Source organism: Amblyomma mixtum, chromosome 1 (assembly GCF_055824585.1).
Source record: "Amblyomma mixtum isolate Tamu chromosome 1, ASM5582458v1, whole genome shotgun sequence".
Lineage (NCBI taxonomy): Eukaryota > Metazoa > Arthropoda > Arachnida > Ixodida > Ixodidae > Amblyomma > Amblyomma mixtum.
Genome location: NC_143012.1, coordinates 218,116,527 through 218,140,807, shown reverse-complemented (window position 1 = coordinate 218,140,807; position 24,281 = coordinate 218,116,527). Strand labels below are relative to the sequence as shown.

The following is a 24,281-nucleotide window of genomic DNA, read 5'->3' as shown; positions in this document are numbered from 1 at the left end:
GTGAGTTGCATAATATTTGATCGTAATGCAAGGTTGACTTTCTACTTCTATTTTTGGCATGAAAAAAAAAAAAAAACAAGTCTTAAATTCATGTAGATACAGTAAGTTGCGGCAGACAGTGGGATCCTTGCAATTAATGCACAGTTTTACTTTGCAGCAAAGTGACCAAATACAAGCGTGTCTTGTGTGTAAGCAAAATAGCCTGAGGGATAATGGCAACTCCTAACGATGATTTCTGCCATCTCCCTTCAAGTCCAGCCGAGAGAACTACCAAAGAAAACTAGAACATGCTTGTCAGCCAGTATGAACGGCAATAAAAATCTGTTCTTCACACGGCCACTGTACTCACATCAAGCATTCAGAAATTGATGCAGCGAAATAAAACAGCACACAAGTTGGGTCACATCTTTGTTTGGAGAAAATGACAAGAACGTACACAAAATTTTCTCTCCACTCATTATGTAACACTAGATAACATCCGCCTGGAAACATGAATCAACTTTACAAAACTAGACATGCTATGATGCTTTTTCACAAATACACAGCCTACACTGAGGGCAAGTGCTTTTGCTGTGACATGAAACCCAGCAAGCTGGCTAAATTTGGTGGAAGTGCTGTGCTTTTCTTTCCTGTCTAGCTTTGTTCAACATACAACCGTAAGATTTTATTGAAAATGATTAACCTCCAATAATGTTTATCTGAATCTGTGAGAACATGCTAAGGTGACTACAATGCGATAACCACAGAGATTCAAAAATTCTCCACATCCACACTTAGGTAATAACAAATAAACTAAACTACTTTAATCACAGCATACCTCAGAAGAGGAAACTGGTCAAAGTGAATAGGTTTGGTTTGGTTTATGGGGTTTAACGTCCCAAAGCGACTAAGGCTATGAGAGACGCCGTAGTGGAGGGCTCCGGAAATTTCGACCACCTGGGGTTCTTTAACGTGCACTGACATCGCACAGAACACGGGCCTCTAGAATTTCTCCTCCAAAGAAATTCTAGCCGCCGCGGCCGGGATCGAACCCGCGTCTTTTGGGTCAGCAGCCGAGCACCATAACCGCTGAGCCACCGCGGCGGCTGGTCAAAGTGAATAGAAATGACTAATGTCAAGGACCCTGATCCACCAGGAACAAACTAGAAACAAGGCAACATCTTTGAACACTCCTTCTTAATGAACAAGTCACAGCACACGTCTTGCATAACCACAAATTTTCACTACAACCGCAACAAAAAAACTGACAACAAGTAAATGTGCAAACCAGTGTGAAGTGATATGACCAGCTGATAAGTATCTACAAGATATATACACTGTAATTACAGTTCTGCATGGATGGAGAGCAGACACAAGTATGGCGTTGTTGCTGGGCCTACTGACATGTTCTGGGCTGAGAGGGTCGGCCACTGTGACACAGGATGACACGTGCAACACATGTCACAGGCCAAAGCCAAGGATCACGATTCCGGTTAGGCAGGGCATGTGCAGTGGTGTGACAGGGGAAGCTGTTTCCTTCCATTATGCTCTCTCTCTTCAGGAGTGCGACATCCAGGCAATCCAGAGCGATGATAGCTGCACATACAAGGAACCACAACAAAGGCAGTGGTAAACACAGATTGCCTCAAATGGCCATTCAGAACATTCCAAAACTTAGCATGGACTGGGAACTCATGTCCCAAATTTTTACTACCAAAACTATGTACCAAGCATAGGACCACAGGTGCAGAAAAAATTCATAGCACAAATAAAACACAGACACAAGAGAAGGAACAAACAAGAGAGGACACACCATGGATAGGAACTAACTGGCCAAAACCACCGTGTTATTACAGAACCACAAACAAATGAACTGTGATCCACACCACATCTATACGCTCACTTCCTTAAATGGGTAAATACAGACACCAAACTTTGGCCACATGTTCGTTCTTTGTTGTGACACAAGCGGCACTGGTAATAATACTGCAACAGCAACAGCAATTATATCATTTTTTGTGTGCCTCCCGTGGCCTGAAATTTACTCACATGACACAGCCACTGTTTGGCTGTCGAAACCGAAACAAAGACAGCATGAGTGAAGAAATTTTCTTCTACGGGGAAGAACCTCAGGCTATGAGGGACGCCATAGTGGAGGGCTCCGGAAATTTCGACCACCTGGGGTTCTTTCACGTGCACTGAAATCGCACAGTACACGGGCCTCTACAATTTCTCCTCCACTGGAATGAACCCATGTCCTTCGGGTGAGCAGCCGAGAACCATAACCACTGAGCCACCGCGGCGGCAGAAGAAATTAAATTATGAATTATTTACTGGCTATACACAAATTGCAAGTGGCAATCCAAACCTACTGATGTCTCACGCACCATTCCAAAGAAGAAAACGAGGAAAAAATTGATACCAATTCCTTCGATACCAATCTTGCGTGTAGTGAAAATGGACACTGTCTGGTTAAATAAAATAAAATGAAATGACAAGAGCAACTACTAAGATGCTCAGAGACAAGACGCAACAAAAGGCCACTAACTACTGCCAAAGATAAAATGCACAAGATATTCGTGCGCCATTTGCTTTCAAGCAAAAGGAGGTAATCGTGTTAGCCTCAGTCTCCACACTCCATCTCACAACCTGAAGGCAGCGGAGCGGAAGCAACAAAGCAAGGCACCATCTTCCAAGCCTGTAGGTCACAAGAGAGCAGCACACCTCGGGAAGCCATTCGCCTCACACCTGTAGCTTCCACTTCACTGCAAGCAAGTTTTGAGACAGCCACTTTGAATTTTTTTTTATGGACTGCCTGTTATGTCACATTTTCAACTCCTTTCATTTCCTTTTGCTTCCTTTGTCACTGCTTTATCACACTAGCCCACAGATGGTCGCTGCAGAACGCGCATTAGAAATCTGCTGCTCCAGAGTCACCATACCTTACAGCTCTGCAGTGATGATCGTTTTTTAGCATGCCAATGTGATCCTCAACATCCAAGCGACAAGTGACAGACCTCACCCGCTACTGCACATAAAATGGAGCATGTGATGTTGAATTACAAAGCAGATAGATTCCTGCCGCAGATTAGATATGACACGAAAGGACAAATTTTGGTTGAAAAGGCTACTTATCCTGGTGAACGAGACAATCGTCTTGCAGATGATGCATCTGAGAGAAGCATGGCAAAAGTACCTGACTGTGGCAGCTCTAATAAAAAAATTTTTATGGTAAAGTCTTCCTTGAATGCTGCCTTGCAATTACTGGAGTACAATAAATTCTTGACTAGAGAGCCACCAAGACCCTTTTAAAGTCCTGTCAATAACAACGTTTCAACCAACGCAAATCTGACGTGTACTACTAATAAAACATGCAAATGAAAGCGTAACTTGTTCCTCACAGTTTTGACATTACTTTTACACATTCTGTGCCCACATCGACATAACGGCTCGCATGCCGAGTCAATTTTTCATACCGCAGCCAGAACAGCAATGGGTCAGTGGATAAAATTGGAAGCACATTGCCTTTTTGCGCATAATGTTCACAGTTCCTGTAGAGAAAGCAAATAACAGCAAGGCTACACGTACACCTTTTGGTGACAGCAGCACTTACCAGGCACCAGTCACAGCAGCCAACGGACGCCATACTGCCACCAAACGAAAACTGCTCTTGGAGTTGAACATGCACTTTAACAAACAAACATTTTTGGACATAAGCAGCCAGTTTAGGTGAGCCGGAGTACCTGGGTTCGAACCAGACCGCGGTGGCCGTGTTTTGATGGAGGCGAAATGCAAAAGGCACCCTTGCGCTGAGTGATTTCAGTGCACGTTAAAGATATCCAGATGGTCAAAATTATTCGGGGGACCTCCACTACAGCACCTCTTTTTTTTTCATTTCTTTTTCAATCCCTCCTTTACCCCTTCCCTTACAGCGCTGATCGGGTGTCCGCCGAGATATGCGAGACAGTTGCTGTATCATTTCCTTCCCTCAAAACCATTTTTTTTTTTTTCAGTTTAGGTCCAAGCATCTTAGCTGCAGTGACTACTAATGCTAAATTTTCACTCACACGAGACAGTAGAGAACGGATGTGAATGGGCCGCACTGATTGCACAGTGGGCTAGACAGTGCAGGCATCATGCTCTTCTTTCACTTGTGTTGCCTGGGGTCTGGTATGGCTCGTTGCACTAATCAGCTTGCTGTACATGACTGGCTTCGTGCAGGTGAAGGCCTTCGGCACTTGGCACATCATCCTGTAATGCACACCTGCAGATCACCGACATTTCTGTAGGCGAACATGGCTTATTTACCTGTCATACGACTGCCTTACAGCACCTCTAGAACATAATGATGTCATCTGTCTGCACAGAACAATGTCTGTCCTACTCCAGCAAAAACGCAAAATGATATTCATGCAGCATTAAGATAGATTCAGGTAAGTGCCACCGTGGTGGCTCAGTTGTTATGGTGTTTGGCTGATGACCCCCCCAAAAAAAACGTGCATTCGATCCTGGCCATGGAGGTCGCATTTCAATGGAGGCGAAATGCTAGAAGCCCATGTACAGTACTCACGGATTGAAATAGGATACTCTGAGCGCGTGGCCACGCGCTCCGAGTGTCCTATTTCAATCCGCGAGTACTGTACTTGATGTCAGTGCACGTTAAAGAACACCAGGTAGTTAAATTACCCGGACCCCTCCACTACAGTGTCCCTCATAGCCAAAGTCGCTTTAGGACATTAAACCCTATCTACCAACGAACCACAACAATTCAGATAACCTTCCTTTCAGGCAAAAATAAAAACAGTTCAGTGCAAGCTACCCCAAGGCTACAGACGCCACACAATGCAAATGCTGCATGACACTTTCAATGTTCTTTGCACGGAACTGGTCAATTTAACAAATACCACGTCCACTTGGCCTTTGATGCATGCCAAACTTCAAGTCCCCCAATGCACACCCTTGATTCTTTGGTAGGCTCCCTCTCAGAAACTGTGCCTAAGGCCTCCGACCTTATCAATGCACCTGGTTCTGAGCTTCCCGCTCTTACCATTCAGCTGCCCCTTTGGTCACACAGTCTGGATTCTCTGCAAGCCTTCCCTTCCCCCCAAATCATATTTCAGCTTCTCCTTTGACTCTCAGAGACCCTGAACTACATCCTTGGAGTGTCCATTGTGCACTTATCAGGCACATATCCAGAAATTTTTTTGGGAGGGGCCCAAGACAATTTTTTTTTGTACCGTGTGTGGGCGGGGGGGGGGGGGGGGGGGGCTCGGTCCTCCCCTCCCGCCTTGGGTATGTGCCTGGCACTTGTGGAGTCAGTCCAATGGTAACAGCCAGCATACCGGAGTGGCTCCCCACACATGCCACTATCTAGGGCCACCTGGCCAGAGAGAACAGTCTGCCATGTTCCACTATTTTCTGATAGTCTCCTTTCTCATACTTTGATACAACAAAAGAAGTGCTTTTCAGGAGACGAACACTCAGACCCAAGCCTCAGGTAGGCTCAAGGACTACCGTGATCTAGCAAATATCCGTAGGAAAGAAGGTGTAAACTGCACTGCGTCTTCCAAATTTAGCAAATACAGGTTCAAATAAAATGAACATAACAACTACACATTCCAGGCTAAAATGTGCAAGATGAGCATACCTTGCTAGCACCGGACGGATTGTACCAGGCCTCCCGACTCCCCAACTCAGGTGGAGATGAGATTGGGAAGTACGATATGCAGCCCAGCTAGCACAGAGGTCGGCCACATCCCAGGCCTAACACGGGGCCAAGGCAGCTGCGACGAGTGCAAGCCTGCAACCAGAAGTAAGCACAATTAGTGACCGAGAAGCAGTGAAACATAAGAACTCTGTGAATACCTGAAAATGCAGTCGAGATCTGCGAGCTTGGTCTCCGACATCTTCTCCTATAGATTGCAAGTTTGGGTGCCTCTTGAGTGCATAAATGCTGGTGTCTGCGTTGCTGCAAAAGTGTGACATGATTAAGGGTCACGGTCAACGCAAGGAATTGCCATGCTTACCTTCCTGCTTCGTTTCTGTCTGCGTGCTGACTCCATGCACTGGAAGAACAGTCAGGGAACAACCGCAGGCCGCACACGCACTCGCCACTGCGTCAAGGTGCTCGCCTCTCGAGAGGCCTAGGTTATGCTCTCCATTGTCACCAGAAGACTGCGGAGTCCCAACTGCCAGTGAAATATCTTGCAGCTAAAATAGATGAAAACAGAAAAGGTAGGTTGGTAATCAATGAGAGTCTTAAATTAGAGAACTACAAGCTGTTATAAGCCCATTTTCTCTTCCACTGAATAGAACCTTATGTTTGTAGCTATTCTGATACACAATGCATATAATGCGGTGTAGTGAAGATAGTTGAATTAGGGCAATGAAACACTTGCATACTGTGCATATTACAGTGATGACTACTGTACAAATGCTTGGGAATGGCTGCAAATGGAATTATTCTTTTCTCTGTCAGGAATGCAAAAACAGCGCAGAGCACTATTTTGAATAACCAACTAAAAATTTTAAGTATGTAATCTTAACTATTTAAAAAATGTGATTATCCCAATTGCAATTATGGATGGTTGTTAGCAGCCTGTACTGTAGCCTGGCCCGGTTGAGAATTCCCAGTACGAACCACTTCGTCATTCAGAAATCGTCGGGGTAACATAACTTTCAGAGCAGGCAGCATTCTGTTATTTTGGGGCAGAAATCATAGACTGTTGTGAGAACGTAGCGTCAAACGAGGAGGAGTACTCGATTTCGATGCGACGCATTTTTCAGTCTCTTGGGTAGAAATGGTCCAAATAAGTATCGTTTCCCACGACATCGCTTTGGATGATTGGACTCGCCTTCGACGTAGCAAAGTTTTGTCGCGAATTGCCTCGCCGCCGTCAGGGTCGGCTGAACAGAGATCCGTGCCATCACAGCCGACCGCAATTTTACCTTGGACGAAAATCCCGCAGCAAAAGAAACTTTGATGCAATGGATACGTCTCGAATAAGGTGAAATTAATACGCGCAATTTCTACCGCAAGATATCTGCGTGTTTCACTGTACCACCGCATGCGATTAGACGGGAGCGTCAATCAGAACACTCGAACCGTCCAGTTCGTCTGCAAGCAGCGCAGTGATCGTACAACGTCTTTGCACCCCTTGCCCAGGCGGAGGCTGAAAACGTGCGGTTTGCATGCTTGCGGAATCCACCCATAAAACGATCGTATGACGGCCTTAACCAAGCGTAGCCAAGAGTAATGGAGTTTTCCCCCTGTCTAAATGGGTTTGGAAGAGTGTCGCCAGATCATCAGCGCAGGTAAAGCCAAACTGGGAGGCAGGTGCACAGGCAGTACGCAGCAACTTGACATGGAGGCATCATCAGCAACAGTCGAACTGAGGCTGACCTTCATAGGCACATGCTTGAATGCTTCATCCAGCGATGACAGTCCCGGGGAAGACCAAGATAAAGGGGCGCAGGACAGCACCTGGGCGAAAAACAGTGGTAAGCGCACTGCATATGGAACGTCGTGCACCAGCTGGCTGCCTTGAAACTGGCGAATAAATATCCGCCCCTCGAAGATAATGCGCCTCGCGCTTCCTTGTTGCCAGATCATCAGTGCAGTTGAAGCCAAATTGGGTGGAAGGTGCACAGGTGGTACACAGAAACTTATCATCGAGGCGTCAACAGCAACAGTCGAGCTGAGGTTGTTACATATCTGCTAGTATATCGTGAGCATGAATTTTATATAATTTTTATAGTCTTCATTCTATATCTTGAAATTAATATTAACCAAATGTTTAGCTGCTTCTTTGATACAGTATTAATATCTATATTAGTGTTGTGGCATTAACTGTGTAAAGTTGACATATGATACTGCAACCTATTCTTTCAATGATTCGTGCATGAAAGTAGAACAAGCCATACTTCTCTTCTGATGTCGTAAATTATTTCTGGTGGTTTTGACAAACTGCATAGACGTAAAAAAGGCATGCGAAAATCTAGAAGAGGCACGACATCGATGTCGTTTCCACAGCGCCAAACAAGGCAATAATCAAGTGTGCGCGTGTGAATGGGCAGGTGAAAAAATCCGATTGTCAGACCAAACACCGAATGAAGTACTCTGAATGCGTGCAACGCCTCGTTTATCGCATCCCCGTATCCTGTGGAAAGCATTACATAGGACAGACGGGGAGATGTGTCAACGACAGAACAAGAGAGCACGATAACGCCACAGCAGGGAAATCTGGCACTACCCTAGTGGTGCACTGCAGGGTTAGTGAAAAATGTAAAAAACTAACAAACCCCACTGATCTACATCATGTGCAGATACTGTACAAGAACTGAGACAAGCTGACTCGAGAAATCTTGGAAGCCTTGGCAATCCATGATTCCGGAGAACAATGTGTCAGCGCACCTTCAGTTAAAAGGGAAAAATTTTGACAATTCCAAAGGAGTGGTTTACTTTCCAAGGACAGGGCTGGGTGCTTGACACAATGTAAGAATATTCTCACATCATGGTGCTTGAGGAAAAATGTGTTACCGGCAAATATTTGACACCACGGATGATACTTGCTGTTGCTGCATGCAGGACATGGAAACAATAGAACATATTCTTATCCACTGTAAGACCCTCCAACCCTCAGTGCACAATGCCACCGCAGGAATAGGCAAGTCACTATGGTTTCGGAATAGCCAGGACATGACCCCACACAAATATGGTACAAAACAGTACTGCCGGCCAGATGCCATTTCTGTGCGAAATTTGAGAACGAAAAATTCACCGCTTTCGCTGACAGAAGCATTATACGTAACACATAAAATTGCGGAACACGCCGTGTGTCGCACAATTTTCTAAACTCCTCAAGACCTACCCTACACTTACGAACGCGAAGCACGGAACCTTGTTACTTCTATTAGCTTTCTGCAAATGATATATTTACGTCTATACAACGCCACATAACTTTTGCAACAAACTATATTTTCAGCCTGACGCGTGTTCGAGTCAGCGACCTTACAGAACGATGCGAACGTTCGCGCCATATTATGAAAAGATAACCCATTCACAGAAATACCAGGGCTCTCTGGCGCTTCGGGGCCGGTTGCTCGAAGACAGGGGCCGGTTGCTCGACGACGGGAAGTCGAAGTGTGGGAAGAGCGTTCCACCGCAAACGGGAGTGACTCAGGTCGTCATTTAAGAACGCACGTTCCTCAAAGTGTTCAGCGCAAAAACGGGGAAACTTGGGCAGCTTCTTGGCGTTGTTATCGAGCTCGGAGAGACGTAGCCATACGCTACGTCGCGGTTCGTCCGCCGGCAAGGAGAAAAAACGTAAGCCCTTTCGAAAGTTTTTTGAACGCCGATTCGGACACGTCTTCACCGCACAAACGTCCGGCATCGCGGAATCCGTCACTCGCGAACACAACACTTGTAACGAAACGCGATGGCACCCCACAGATCACAGCGAAAAGTTTAGATCCTTGGTTGCCGCACGATTGCGAAATTGGGGGGTGGGGCAGACGGGATCTTCGAGAAAACAGAACCGCGAAGACCGACTAACTAGAAGGAAATAAAGAAGCGAGGCGTTCTCTTCCGTTGGAGCAGTCGGGTGCATCACTACCCCGCATTGGCATGGATCCGGCTGGCGTAACTTGAAGATGGCCGCCAGTCTACAGTACCAATGTTGCCAGACTGCGTGCGGACGAGTTTCAGCGACTGCGCGACGTCCACCCCCCCCACTTCCTCCTCTCCACCCGCCCGCTTTCTCCGTTCCCATCAACGTTTTTAGATTAAAAAAAACGTTGGTTCCCATGAAGTCCGTTCACTTTGAGATACCGCGGCTCGCTCTCTCCATCCCCTATGGGCGCGCCCGACTCACGGCCGTGTCCGGCTGGCGTTACATAATTCTAAAACGCTCCCGACGGCCTTGGGAGCTCAGAATTTCTGCTAACTGCTCTGTCACGACTGAAATACTGCCTATTCGCGGCCGCTATAGTCGGCATGCATACGTGTCCGGCTGGCGTTGCATAATTCTAGCACGTGGCAGAGCAGTTGAGCAGAAATTCTGAGCTCCCAAGGCCGTCGGAAGCGTTCTAGAATTATGCAACGCCAGCCGGACTCGTCCGTGAGTCGGGCGCGCCCATTACGTAGCGCCGAACAGCTGTGGTCGCCAAAATGCAGTCTGGCAACATTGGTACTAAACTGGCGGCCATCAAGTTACGCTAGCCGGATCCATGCCCCGAACATGCATAACCAAACGGATTGTTAACGAAACGTCTGGTAAACTCGCGCGTTGCAGACTCGAATTCACCTACTCTCCTGACATGTTCTGCACGACGTTCTTCTGCAACTGCCTCGCTGAATTGTAGACGACTAGCCGCCTCTTCAGCACGTCGTTTCCTCCGCTTCTCCTTTTCCCTTTCTCGGCTCGGTCGTTCTTTGTCAAGTCGCTGCCGTCGCTCTTCAGAAGTTTCCTGGGCACGCCTCATTCGTTTGGTAGCATTCCAGCGTTCTGAACTGGTAGAAGTGCTGTCAGACTCACTGACCACACTAGTCGAAACATCACCTACAAATTCCTCATTCACTTCAGAACGTTGTCGCCGAGCCGCATATCGAGCACGCCGCTTGGCTAGACGTTCTTCACGCTCTTCATCAGTCTCTGTAGCACGCCGCAACTTTTGCTTCTCATTCCAACGAGCAGCCCTATTTCCAGGAGGCATCTCTATCCCGTGTACGCCTAGCAGAGGCAACCAGCATCACGTGTTCACTACTGCGCACCGAGCGGCAGAAGCAGGAAACGCATTGGTCGCGACGCCTCGCGCGACGGCGCGAGCTGGGGTGGGGAGCTTTGGCTGGGGCCCCGTTTCTCCTGTCGTTACGTCACGCATCACGTGGTCCTCCTTGGTCGCGATGCCTCGCGCGACGGCGCAAGTTGGGCCCCCGTTTTTCATCTGCTGTGACGTCACGCATCACGTGGTATGACATGGAGGTCACGAAAGGTCAATGGTAACGACACCGCCTCGCTCGAGGAGCTGGGTTGGGCTATTTTAATATGCTTCGCATAAAACAACTTTGGGTGTCTTCACGGATTATGGTATTTTCACTGGCCCTCCCGAGGGGGTGAAAGCAAACAGTCCACGCGTATTTTAATTTCTGCGGCTGAAATTACTTGTTCATGGAAACCCCCAAAACAAAACAAAAAAGCGAGAACGAATTTATCCAGAACGCTCTTTTAGTGCACCTTTAAGAACTCCTCGCAGGCTGGGGCATCCAGCTGACTTAATGCCAATAAATTACCGTCGTTCGGCTACTGCTGGCAAATGATTATGAACATGAAAAGATGAAAAAGTCTGCGCTAGTGGGCACAGGCGGGGCCTGCTCTGTGTGCTCTGCGCAAGTTCAGCCGTGGCCGCTAGATAAACTAGATAAAAAAAGTTCTTTGGGCGGATTTTGAAAAATTTTATAAGAACATCTATAGCTCGCAGACAGACAAAAATAACGGAGCACAAATAAAAACATCCATATATTTATTTAAACCATTTTCAGGTGCCTAATACATTTTATGCAATTCATAACCAAAGCCAAAACAGCAGAGCAGTGAAGCGCGGAACTCCACTTCTCCGTCATGAATAATTTCACAAGCTTCGAAAAAAATTTTTCTGGCTCTCCATGTTATGCATGGAGAGCCCGCTGGCTCTCAATGTTATGCAGCATCATTCACAAAAGAGAACTAACAAAATCACTTCATTAACTTCTTTAGGCTATATGGTGCCTGAGGCAAGCCTTTGGAAAGTTGTTGTGTTGGGTTTAATGGCGCATAAGCGGCTAAGGCTATCATGCGCCAAGAACAAGGTTTAGAAAAACTGGTTTAGCAAAGTTTGAAAACAATGTGTATAAAAACGGTGGTGTAAAGGGCCTAAAAGTTATTTTTACTACCTAGTTGATAAAAGACAAACATTTTCGAAATGGCTGTTAGCAGAAGCTTTTAAAAGTTGGTTAACCTCAGTGGACATCCTTGGCTTGGCAAGGATCTCGAGGCTCCCAACAACTCAGATAAAAACCTCAGCCTCCTTCTCAGGACTGAGAAAGTGGCTGAGGTGTATCGTTCTAAGTAGAGAAGCACAGGGTCAGAACATTACAGTTTTTGAAGAAAACCGGCTTCCCTTAAAAAGCTAAAAACATCAAGCATACTAACAGGTGCATGTTCAGCTAAAATTAACGCTGGATGAAATGGAGTATGTTCTTTGTAAAATGTAGCAAAATATTTTTTCCTTAGTGATTCAAGTTTTCTGCATGAGAGTAGTATGTGGTTTACGGTAAGTTCACGTCCGCATTGCTCGCAAACAGGTTTATCTTCTTTTGTGAGAAGGAAGTTGTGTGTGAGATGTGTGTGTCCAATACGGAGACGGCATAAAATAACTTCGATGAATCGTTTTTGGTGTGAGCATGATTTCCATTCGTCTAGGATGGGTTTTACTAAATGTAGCTTATTATTTCTTTCAATATTCCATTGCAACTGCCATTTATTTCTTAATTTACACTGTACCAACTTCATACCATCTTTGTAGGGAATGTACACTTTCTTTATTTCTTTGTTCCGAGCTTTTTCAGCACATTCATCTGCCTTCTCATTGCCAATAATTCCAATGTGACTGGGAACCCAGCAAAATTTTATGTCTTGTCCCTGTACTGTGGCGATCGTTATGTTGTGTATGATGTCACCAATTAGTGGTGTCACTGCATTTCTATAGTGAAGTGAGGTTAGTATGCTCAACGAATCAGTGTAAATGATACTCTTCTGAATGTTCTCATTTATTATTTTTTCTACAACCACCGAGACTGCGTAATACTCGGCGGTGAAAATTGATGCGCACTCAGGCAGGCGTACTATTTTTTACCAATTAGTCTGAACCACAGCACTTCCGACGTAGTGCGCTGATTTTGATCCATCGGTGTAAAATGCTTCGTATTCTCCGTATTTTTCGTTTAGTGCTAAATATTCTTGCAATATCTGCTCATGTGGTGTATGTTTTTTCCGAAATTGTGTTCATGTGAAGTCGCAGACAGATAGTAGGCAGTACCAAGGCGGGAGTGGATGAGGTTTGCGGGCAATATTAGGCAATGTGTTCATTATGTCTAGTTCTTGGCATTTCTCTTCAAAGCGGAGAAGAAGTGGCCTGATTGCGAGAGGTTTGTTGGTAAATAGTGTTCGAGATGGGCACTTTGTAACGAGTGGGTAACAGATGTGTTTAGGCTGGGAACGGATCTTTAAAATATATGAGCATGTGAGCATTGTTCTTCTGTCTGCAAGTGGTGGTTCATTGGTTTCTACGCACAGGCTTTTTATGGGTGATGTCCTGTAAGCACCAGTTGAAAGACGCAAACCCAAATTGTGCACAGGGTCCAGTCGCTTCAAGTACGATGGCCTTGCTGATCCATACACTATGCAACCATAATCTAAAATGGAATGTACCATAGAGCGATAAATCTGTAGAAGGCATACCTGATCATAACCCCAGTGTTTGCGTGAAAGGACTTTCAGTATGTTCAGTGATAGTGACGCTTTCTTTTTCAGTGCGTTTATGTGCGGCAGGAAAGTAAGTTTTTTGTCGAAGGTGATGCCTAGAAATTTGTGTTCCTTTGTTAAAGGCAGTTTGGTTTGGTTTAGGTCTAATGTGGGATCTGTGTGCAGGCCTCGTTTAAGGAAAAAAGTAAGGCCACTGTTTTCTGTGGTGAGAAATGGAAACCATTCTTGTCTGCCCATGTTGTCATTTTGTTGATTGTAAGCTGTATTTGTCTTTCGCATGCAGATATATTGGAAGATGTGCAAGCTATCTGAAGATCGTCAACATAGACTGAATATACAATGGACCTTGGGATTATTTTCTTAATAGAATTCATTTTTACAACGAAGAGAGTTGTGCTTAAAATGCACCCTTGAGGCACTCCATTTTCTTGAATAAAATTCCTCGAAAGGGTTGAGCCTAGGCGGACATTAAATGAGCGGTTAGACAAAAAGTCTTTAATGGAGTTCAGTATTCTGCCACGGATGCCGAGCTCAGCTAAGTCTTGAAGAATCCCAAATCTCCAGGTAGTATCACATGCTTTTTCTAAATCAAAAAAGACACTAAGACAGTGTTGTTTGTGTATAAAAGCTTCTCTGACAGTATTTTCAAGGCAGACTAGGTGATCTGTAGTGGAGCATCCCTTTTTAAATCCACACTGATGGATATCAAGAAGTTCACAGGATTGAAGAACAAAAGTCAATCTTATATTAAGGACGCATTCAAAGGATTTGGTGAGACAACTGGTTAAAGCTATGGGTCTAAAACTGCTAGGAGAGGTTGGTAGTTTACTAGGCTTAAGAAACGGTACAATAATAGCTTTCTTCCAGGCTTCCGGTATTTTCCCAGATATCCAAACTGTGTTAAAGAATCTTAAAAGTGCGTCCACGGCTGGCTCGGAAAGATGGGCAAGCATTTCATAATGTATTTTGTCGGGTCCTGGAGCAGTTGTTTTGCCGGCAGATTGTTTGGTTTCTTGGAGGGTAATTAGACTGTTGTATTTTTCATTTGAACCTCCACTTGTTGGGAGCCTGTTTGTCAGCTGTGTTTTTCTATTTTAAAAAGGACTGCATGTAATGTGATGAACTTGAAACTGCAGCGAAATGTTCCCCCAATATGTCTGCCTGTTCCTCTATGCTTGTTTGTGTGCCAGATGTTGTTAAAAACGGAATTGTGAATGGTGAAAAGTTACCGTTTAATTTTCGAACCTGCTCCCACATTTTTTTAGATGGGATTTGACTGTTGATAGATGAAACATAATTGTGCCATGATGCTTTCTCAGCACTGCGACGGACGTACCGAGCTTTAGCTTTTGCCTTTTTAAAATTTAAGAGATTTTCATGCGTCGGATACCTACGGAATTTACCCCAAGCTCTATTTTGTTGTTTTTTAGCTTCTTTACAGTCTTTTGTCCACCATACTTTATGGTTTTGTCGTGCCACTGCTGACGACTGAGGAATAGCTGTGAGCGCGGCAGTTATGATACAATTAGTGAACTTTTCGTTTATCTGGTCGATGGTGAGATTTTCTAAAACTATATTTTCTAAAGCTGCCTTTGCTCTAAAAAGTGACCAGTCGGCGAGGTGGAGCTTCCAGCGCTGTTGCCTTGTGGGGATTATTTCCGGTGGGGATGTTAAAGTGATTAGTATAGGGAGGTGATCGCTGCCATATGGGTTGTCAATGACGTCCCATTTATAATCGTTAGAAACAGAAGGTGAACTAAACGACAAATCTAAAAAGGTCATTTTCCCTGAGGTAGGAGAGCAGTATGTGGCTTTTTCTGTACTTAAGAGACATACATTATTTGTGAGGATAAAATATTTGATTATTTGACCCCTAGAGTCACAGCGCTCGCTTCCCCAAAAAGGGGAGTGCGCGTTAAAATCCCCAAGTACTAGATATGGTTCTGGAAGTTCATTGATTAGTTCTTGTAGATCGTGGACTCTTAATGTAAAATGTGGAGGAATATATACAGAACAGACGGAAATTGTTTTATAGCTGATGACGCTGACAGCAACGGCTTCAAGCTTGGTTCAAAGTTTGATTTCTCGAGCAGGGACGCTGCTTTGTACGACAATCGCGACACCTCCCGAGAGTCTATTTGCCTGCTCACGATCGCGTCTAAAAGTTTTATAATGTTTCAGGATATTCATATGTTGTGGACCTAGATTGGTCTCCTGAAGACATAAAGCTACGGGCGATATTGACCCTAGAATATCTTTTATGTCATTGTAATTTCTCAACATTCCTCTACAGTTCCACTGAACTAGAAAAGCCATGTTTATGTTTTGGGATAGGAACGATACGGAGTTTACTTATGCTGTGGGGCCGTTATGACGGCCCTGTCTTTTTTCCGCTCAAGAGAGCTATTCCACCGCTGTAAAGCAGGCAGGCTGGGAGTTACGTCCATCACCTCCTCAGAGATGCTGGACGACCGCGGGGAAGCCGCGGGTGTGTGGGTTTTAGGCCTCCCCCAACGGGGGGGAAGTCCTGCGGGATGCCGACCCATGGGCCGGCACTCCCTGGCTTGGGGTTGGCAGAGCAGCCTTCGCTGTCCCTGCCTGGGGCGTGGATGGCCCTGCCAGAGGTGCGGGCCTCAGCAGGTGCCGGAGTGCTGTGTGGTGCTATGCCCCTGCGCACCACATCAGCGAAGTTTGGTTTCGCTGTGAAGGAGAATGTATCTGTAAGTGCAAAACGCCTTCGGGCTTCTTTAAATGAAATGTTTTCTTTGGTCTTTATGGTGATGATTTCTTTCTCCTTTTTCCAGGACGGACACGCCCTGGAGTACGCAGCGTGGTCTCCTTCGCAGTTTGCGCAGCGTAGTGCTGCGTCACATTCCTCAGACTGGTGGTCCTTTGAAGCGCATTTCGCGCAGGTTTTGCGGCCACGGCAGCTCTGTGAGCCATGGCCAAACTTCTGGCAACTGAAACAGCGACGGGGATTGGGTGCCTGACATTGACTTTCAAGTATCCTACTTCGATTGTTTCGGGCAAGCTGCTGGTGTAAAATGTAAGGACCATGTGTTTAGTGTCTATTTCCTTGTTATCCTTGCGGATTTTGATCCTGTGGACGTCAATTACATTTTGGTTGGAGAGTCCTTGAAGCATTTCAGTTTCTGTTAGGTGGATAAAGTCAGCCTCTGAGATGACGCCTTTGACTGAGTTGAGGGATCGGTGGGGAGTCACGGAGACAGAGATGTCCCCTATAGAAGCAACGTTTGCGAGTTTCGAGCACTGGATGCTCTCGCGTAGTTCAAGGAGTAGGTCACCCCTGGATATTTTGGATACCTTGTAGCCAGGCCCTAAGTTATCTGTTAAGCATTTGGTGACAAGAAATGGGGATATGATTCGGGCTTGCTTTTCTTCACAGTTACTGTGTATTACATGAAACTTTGTGAAAGTTGGTTTCTTTTTCGTGAAAAAGTCTGCTGCTTCGTTCCGCCCTCTTTAGAGAGCGATCAGGTTTGGAAGCGGGGGAGCCATAAAAAATTTAGTCTCTTCGGTCATGGTGCCAGCCACCCACCATGGAGTCCAACAAGGGGACGCGACAGGAACTTGAAAGCAAGTCCTGCCCACGCCAGCTGTACACCTTAACTATAACCAAATATGACGCAACTCAGGGTAGTTTGCCACACAAGATTAACCCTCACCGCCAGGAAAAAAAGGAAAAAACAAAGAAGGGAGGAGGATACAGGAAAGTTGTAAGAAAGGAGATAGGACAGTGAAAGATGGAGAGGAGAACAGGAAAAAGCGACTGCCGATTTCCTCCGGTCGGGTCAGGCCGGAGGTGCCGTCTACAGGAAGCTGGGGCCAAAGTGGTGTGTTGCCTCCACCGAGGGGCCTTAAGAGTCCAAACTCTCAGCATCGGCTCAACCACAAGGATCCCCTTTTCCCCGGACACGGCGATGCCACGCACGGCTAGGCGCGGATGCTCGGGTTCGTGGTGACCCATTGCTCACCATCATCCCCCTGCAGGGATGTCCCTGCGGATGCTTGGGATACCCCGAGGTGTCGCCACTCACCAACGTCTGCATGCTAGACGGCCCCCTGCGGGAAGCCTTTGGAAAGAAAAACTGAGTATGTTAACTCAGTACAACCACTGCACTAGCCAACTTAGTTGTGGCAGCCATATGGTTTTCCTTTTGAGCTTGCACACCACTTTTCCAAATGACTGGTTTGGTTTATGCGGTTTAACAACCCAAAGCGACTCAAGCTATGAGGAACGCCGTAGTGAAAGGCTCCAGAAATTTCGACCACCTGGTGTTCTAACGTGCACTAACAATGCACAGTACAAGGGCCTCTAGAATTTCGCCTCCATCAGAATTCGACCACCACAGCAGGGATCGAAACCGTGTCTTTTGGGTCAGCAGCTGAGCACCATAACCACTGAGCCACCGTGGCGGCTCTTTTCCAAATCACTGACTTCAAGAATAGAACAATGGAGCTGAGCATAGGCCAGCCATATGCTTGAAAGCAGGAGCGTCTTGATCATATACACTAGCTATCCTTGATTGTTTTAATTTTACAGGTTCAATTTACACAATCCAATAGCATGATGGCGCGACATAATGGAACAGCACCTGGTCCTTCACATGTTCCGTACTGTTCTGGCAGCGAATAGGTGCTCCCTGTGCCTTACAGCTGAATGGAAACTCACAAAAACTAAATGGCCTATAAAAAAGAGCAATGTCGTTGGCTGAAAGTGCATTAATTGGCTGGCCGTGCCCAGTGCTGTGAACAAAAATGCTTTCGTTGTTTGTCTATGACCAAGTGTTTGCTATAATCTGTGTTCTATGTCTTGGAAGATCTGAAAACATTGGCTGAGAGGAAGTGAAAAAATGGTTGCAGTTTAGCTCAGCTAAGTGTGATTTAGCGAAATCGTCCCGACAACATAGACGACTTCGGCCAACTCGCTCCGTCCATAGCGAGAACTACAATTTCGAATGCCGCGAGAGCAGTGCCGGCTCCTTTTTCCAGCAAACAGTGAATCATGTGGTAAGTTACGTGGCCACAGCTGCCAAGGCGGCAGTCGGCGCAGTGGTCGGCACGGCAGTGTCGCGCGTTTGTAGCTGTGGCGAATGACATGGTATGTCACGTGGCTGTCACACCTCCACCGCTCCTCCCCTTGAAGGTCAAATTGCAGCGCCCATGACCTTAGCTTGACTAGGCCAGCAAAGGTATTGCTTTAAAATTGTTTTTGAAGAAAGGAAAGGGCGCATTAACTGTCACTTTTCAGCGGACACCCAAACTGCACCTTTAAATTTGTTGTTGCGGGAATGACAGACATAATAACTGTCTCACTTCACAGTTGCCACCTCAATCGTACCACCACGCTATGAGGGAACGGAGAAAGGAGGCAGTGAAAGAAGAGAGAAGACTCAATAGTGGAGCGCTCCAAATTCATTCTGACCACACAGTATAGGGACCCGGCGCCCATTATGTAGCACCACCGTCGCCTCAGGGGAACAGCACCACCTGTGGCAAAACGCTCCTCAGAGGAATGCCGAGGTAGCAGAGTGGCGTTGCTGGTTGCATTCGGTGAGGCGTATTCGAGCACGGCTCTACCCATCGTTCTGCGGTGTGGCTTTCAAAGCTTAAGTAATTGCACAAAGTTTTTCCGATCAGGCAATCTTGAAAAAGGATAGTGCCTTTACGAGGCAAGCCACATGTACGACATGTGCAAGTGAAAAGGAGTGGTTATGCACATATTCAGTAAGTGCATGCCGCAGACGAAGCTGAATGCCAAGCTACGATTTGGACCTGCAAGTAAGTGCAACTTCATTCCTTTGCGTAACCGTTGCAGTGCCAGTTAATGCACTTCATCGAAGAGCGCGGCTGCTCGATTTCTGCTCCGTTCATGCAAAATGAACGCAAGCCAACTAGAGCAATGTTCCGCCTTAATGAATCCGTACCTGGTTGCTTTCTTCCTGCCCCGCTTGAATCGTTGAATGATGCTTGCTGGTTTGCCGTATGCTCTGTCTGGAATTCCCACATGAACAAAGAAGTTAGCAAAGCTGTTGTGACTGATATAACATTCGTACAAGAGAACAAAGCAACTACAGATATGGCTGGATGACTGAACTCGTGCTTTTCATTTTTCAGATACTGTGATTCGTACATCCTTGGTAAAAGGAATAAACAAAACAAGAACGATTAGTCTAGCTGATCCATATATTCAGTTTAACTTTAAGGCAACAAATTCATTTGCAGGGCACCTGGAGATGCCCTGCTAGTAGACTTGTTGTTACAGATCGTGATTTCTCTTTTATTACCATGCGAAAACAAATCAGGAAAGATTTCTCTAGCTGACTGTCGAGGGGTTTCTTAAAGCTAGAAATTAGTTTTAAGAGGATGGAAATTCTGCGAAAGCAAGCTTGTTAGTACAGATTTTGTAGTTGAGTAATTAATAAAGATAAACCAAGCATGAAGAATTCCTCGAGCAGAATATCACGCTTCCTTTTTAACCGTAAATCTACACATATCTTTTAAAAATAAGCTTGTTGGAAAACATCGTGAAATAAGGTATTATTACATCAAGGAAACATATAGCACGTCCCAACGTTTTATCCAGCTGAAAATCACGCTTCCAAACATTTTTTCTAGCTTAAGGTTGCAAATGTCTTAAGGGGGGGGGGGGGGGGGGGGGGGTACCACGGTGGCCATCTTGGAAAAGACGCTAGTTCAACCACCAGGGCGGCTCCACTTGTTCGTGGAAGCGAAAAAGCGCTCCTCCCAGACGGTCTGGTCCTCCTCTCTGCGTTACCTTGACCTCCTCTCCCTCGCATTGTGGCACTATTTCGAATGTGGAAAGTCTCTATATCTTTGACATTTACAAAAATCATATTTTGTTTCCATATTTTCCAGAGTTGTACATGTTGTTTTATAGTTATTCTTTTCTCACGACCCTGAACAATATTTTGATGACTAGCAGCGGCAGCCACGGCAAGCAATATTACAAAATAAAGCTTCGTAGGTTCCACTCGCATCCATAACAAAGGGCCACAAGACATCTATGGATGATGTTGAAATGGATGCAGCGGAATAGTAGATGACCTCTTGGTTTCAAAGGGCGGTTGCCATGTGTGTTGTCACAGCCTTTTCTGCCGTCAAAGGCGCATGACGCTACGCAGCTGCGGGTGTCGCGTAAGACTTGTGTGCTACTGATTCCCGTTCGCCATGCAAACATTTATTTCGCAATTCCAGGAAAATCACCTGCAGTGAACCATCAACTTGAGATTTCAAAGCATGGCGAGTGTTTTTATTGTTTACTCACACACTGCCAGCGCTATGTAGAATTCTAAGAGACAGTTGATATGGTGACAGTAAATAAGAAAAAATGGGCAGAATAAGGCATATCAGAATGGTACAAACATATTGCGTTCAAGTACTAATGTTGTTAGGTCAGTAGCTGCGGAGAGGAAAAGAAAGCAATATCACAGTGTGTTAGCCCCCTTCATCTCCCACTTGTTCCCGATAATAGCTTGGGAGAGGTAAACTCTTTTGTGCTTTAGTCTGTGATGTAGAGATGCGTTGCAAGTAATGCTGAATTTTTTTTTTCTGCCCACGCATCCATGCATAACAAAGATCCCGAAAGCGCTTACGGCCGCAGCCGGCAACATTCTTTTCGTTCACTTTTTATTGACAAATAAACCACTACCACCACCAAGGTTCGAAAAATGAAAAGGAAACACTGGCTGTGAACTTCGACTGGAGACTGCGGGACATAGCTGGCAAGAGCTAATAAGTACTCATTACAATCGCGTCGAGTTTCTCCCTACTGTGGCCTTAGCATAGCATTTCCATCCATTCATTGGAACTGCATTTTGTTGCCACAGTGGCAACGAGGCAACGTTCCCGCTTTTCTGGTATCGTTAGTGATCAGCACGAAATTGTGATAATTCCAACAGTTCTGATTCCCTGCCGTCTTGTGAACACAGATGTGAGCGTGCGGCAGCATCTGTCTAGAAAATAAGCGATCGAATGTGGATATTGCACTACCCCCCCCCCCCCCCCCCCCCATCATTTTGTACTGGCACTGTTTGTGTAGTAAATTGGTATAGTAAAAGGCTCATTTTTTCTCCATTCCAGGGAATGCGGGAAGTCAGAGCTATACGCACCATGGTAGTCCTCTAGCTGATGTCTGAAAAATCAGTGGACTTTTGCTTTCACGTCACTTTTGAACTGAAATCGCTTCTGCTGCTCTGTTTAGTTATGTTTGCACTAGCATAAGAAAACATTTTGTGCACACGCTGAGCTCTGGGGCGAATCGATCCTTGCACAATTAGTGAATTTCGGCGATAGGTTGCGGAAATTCGCAGATCTGGCCTCCCAGTGGTCTGCATTGTCCAGGAGCCGATTCGAAATATTTGGCGGCGTTTCAGGACAGCACTTCTCAACCGATGAGCCATAGCGCGAGGCAGGGGTGCAAGATCGTGTCTTCGCCCTAGGATAATCATCTCTGGCCGCCTCCTCTCTCACTACTCACAGCGTTCCCTGTGCTCCTTCTAACATGGAGCGCACGGTAGCTCTCTCAGAGCATCAGCCAACACAGGGCATTCACAAGGCCATTCATCCCGTGGATACATGAGCCCGACAGAAGTCGAGTTGAGTCCGCATTTTGAGGGAATGTGAAAAAAAAATCGAGGAAGAGAGTAGAGGAGTCTCGGTTTTCCTTCTCAAAAGTTGCTCTTTCGAATACTCAGCTCGACCTGCACTCTGTTCACATTTCTTTTGATCGTGATAGTACGTTCAAAAAAGCGCTTGAGTAAGAGGCCTCAAGGGTCCAACTGCAAATTTTGCAGTAACACTTATTTCGTCTGTCGTGTTCAAAAAACTGCGCGAAAAAATACCCGGGAAGCGAGAAATAAATACATCGACTGGCAGTACGTTTTTTTTTTTTTTACTTTTTCGCGAAGTGTTGCAGCCACATGATGCGCTAACCCCTGCGCCTTGGCAGCGACACGCGGTACGCCGGAGTCTATAACGTCATGTGCGTCATCTTGGGCCTGCACAACAGCATACTCGATATCCGTAGCGGCAACTATTTTTCTGAAGAAACATGTCTGTTCCAAAAGAAACAACAGTGGAGCGAAGGCATAAGTCTAAACACATCATATCAACATTTTGAAAAAATAACATCATCTACCAACCACGCGCAAGGATGTCGAACCTACTTCTTCAGCCACACCTGACTATAGTTGTTATAAAGGTTATTCACGTGACAAAAGCGTGATACACTACGAGGTAGCTCACGCACGCGACACAGGTACAGTTGGGACTTCAATGCACATACTAATAACAAAATTGCGGTCCGAATGGCTCACCTGCGTTTGGCCCTGACATCAGCCATGCGCATACGCTGCTTTCTTTTCGTCGACCTTCTGCGCTGAAGGTATCGCCGCCGATTCCCCATTACACACAAAAGAACTGGCAAAATAAAGAGATAAAAAACGGCACTGCACACAAATACAAAAGCACAGTAAAAAAAAACACGAACAAGCAAAACAGCACGATACGCCGATGACAGCCTTGGTAAAGAGCGGACACTCCCATAGGGCCCAGCGGATGGATGGATGGATGGATGGATGGATGGATAGGAGCGCCCCCTTTGAAACGGGGTGGTGGCAATTGCCACCATGCTCAGCTTTTCTTTATTTATTATTTTTTTTGTTTACTGTGTTGGCAATTCTCATTAAGATTCTCCATCAACTTTGCCTACGGTTTCCTACTATTCTAACCTTATGCCACATCTCTGCTTTTCAGCCACCAATCCTCCAATCGCTTTTTGCTGACTTCCACTGCAGATTTATTTACATGACCATTGTTATCTTTAAACCCTAGGGCCTCAGAAAGAGTGACTGTGCCTGCATCGACATCCGGATGGATACCATCACATTTGATTATGAGGTGTTCAATTGTTTCCACAGATCTACCACACACTGCACATGTGTCATCTTCTTCGTTAAATTTCTTTTTGTAGCTGCGCGTTCTAAGACACCCTGATCTAGCTTCAAAAAGTAGGGCACTGCCTCTTGAGTTATCATAGAAAAATTCTTTCCTGATCTGCCTTTTCCAGAATCGATATAGTTCTACACTATGTTTCTTTTCCATTGAATTCATCCAATTTTTAACTTCCGCGTTTTTAACCTGTCGTTTAATGCTCTTTCTTTCTCCGTCCTCATGACCGGCATACTTACTGGTTAGTTTTCTAGTTCTTTTCCGCCACTGTGAGTCAACGTTCTTTCTGTATAAATATTTAAATACCTTAGCTGCCCATCTGTTATCGTCCAATTTCCTCAGGCGTTCTTCATATAGTATTTTACTCTTAGCTTCCCGTGCCTCGAACGATGCCCAGCCCATATCCCCTTGTACTGCCTCGTTTGTGGTTTTGCCGTGGGCACCTAGTGCTAATCTTCCAACAGCTCTCTGATTTACGTCTAATCTCGACTGAACTTCTGCCCTTAAGCACAGAACCGCATTGCCGAAAGTAAGTCCCGGCACCATTATTCCTTTCCAAATACCTCTTAGTACTTCATATTTGTTGTACCCCCATAATGCCCTATGTTTCATTATCCTGGCGTCTCTTCGTCCTTTTGCCCTAAGAGCCTGTTCATGCTTTTCCGTGTATATCTGCCCTTCGTTTAGCCATATCCCGAGGTATTTGTATTCGGCCACTTTGGGTATTTCGTGGCCTTGTATTGTAAGCACCTGATCAGTTGTATCGTTAAAAATCATCACACCTTGATT

The 24,281-nt window shown here is 45.7% G+C and overlaps 1 protein-coding gene across 9 annotated transcripts; it reads right to left on the bottom strand.

The window, feature by feature from the left end:
* Nucleotides 1–123: 123 nt before the first annotated feature.
* Nucleotides 124–23,111, bottom strand: LOC149370911 (uncharacterized). 9 transcript variants are annotated; one of them, XM_089563573.1, is made up of 10 exons: nt 23,032–23,084; nt 22,859–22,961; nt 19,448–19,514; nt 10,288–10,484; nt 7,382–7,462; nt 6,006–6,189; nt 5,845–5,947; nt 5,627–5,779; nt 4,047–4,243; nt 124–1,575 (listed from the first exon to the last, which is right to left on the bottom strand). In XM_089563573.1, the coding sequence occupies exons 4-7, from the start codon at nt 10,459–10,461 to the stop codon at nt 5,892–5,894; spliced, it is 495 nt and encodes a 164-aa protein (XP_089419699.1). In that variant the 5' UTR covers nt 10,462–10,484; nt 19,448–19,514; nt 22,859–22,961; nt 23,032–23,084; the 3' UTR covers nt 124–1,575; nt 4,047–4,243; nt 5,627–5,779; nt 5,845–5,891. The 9 variants fall into 9 exon arrangements, with proteins under 9 accessions (XP_089419699.1, XP_089419702.1, XP_089419677.1 ...); XM_089563576.1 differs by lacking the exon at nt 10,288–10,484 and having other exon boundaries at nt 23,032–23,079; XM_089563551.1 differs by lacking the exon at nt 10,288–10,484 and having other exon boundaries at nt 22,859–23,111.
* Nucleotides 23,112–24,281: the final 1,170 nt, after the last annotated feature.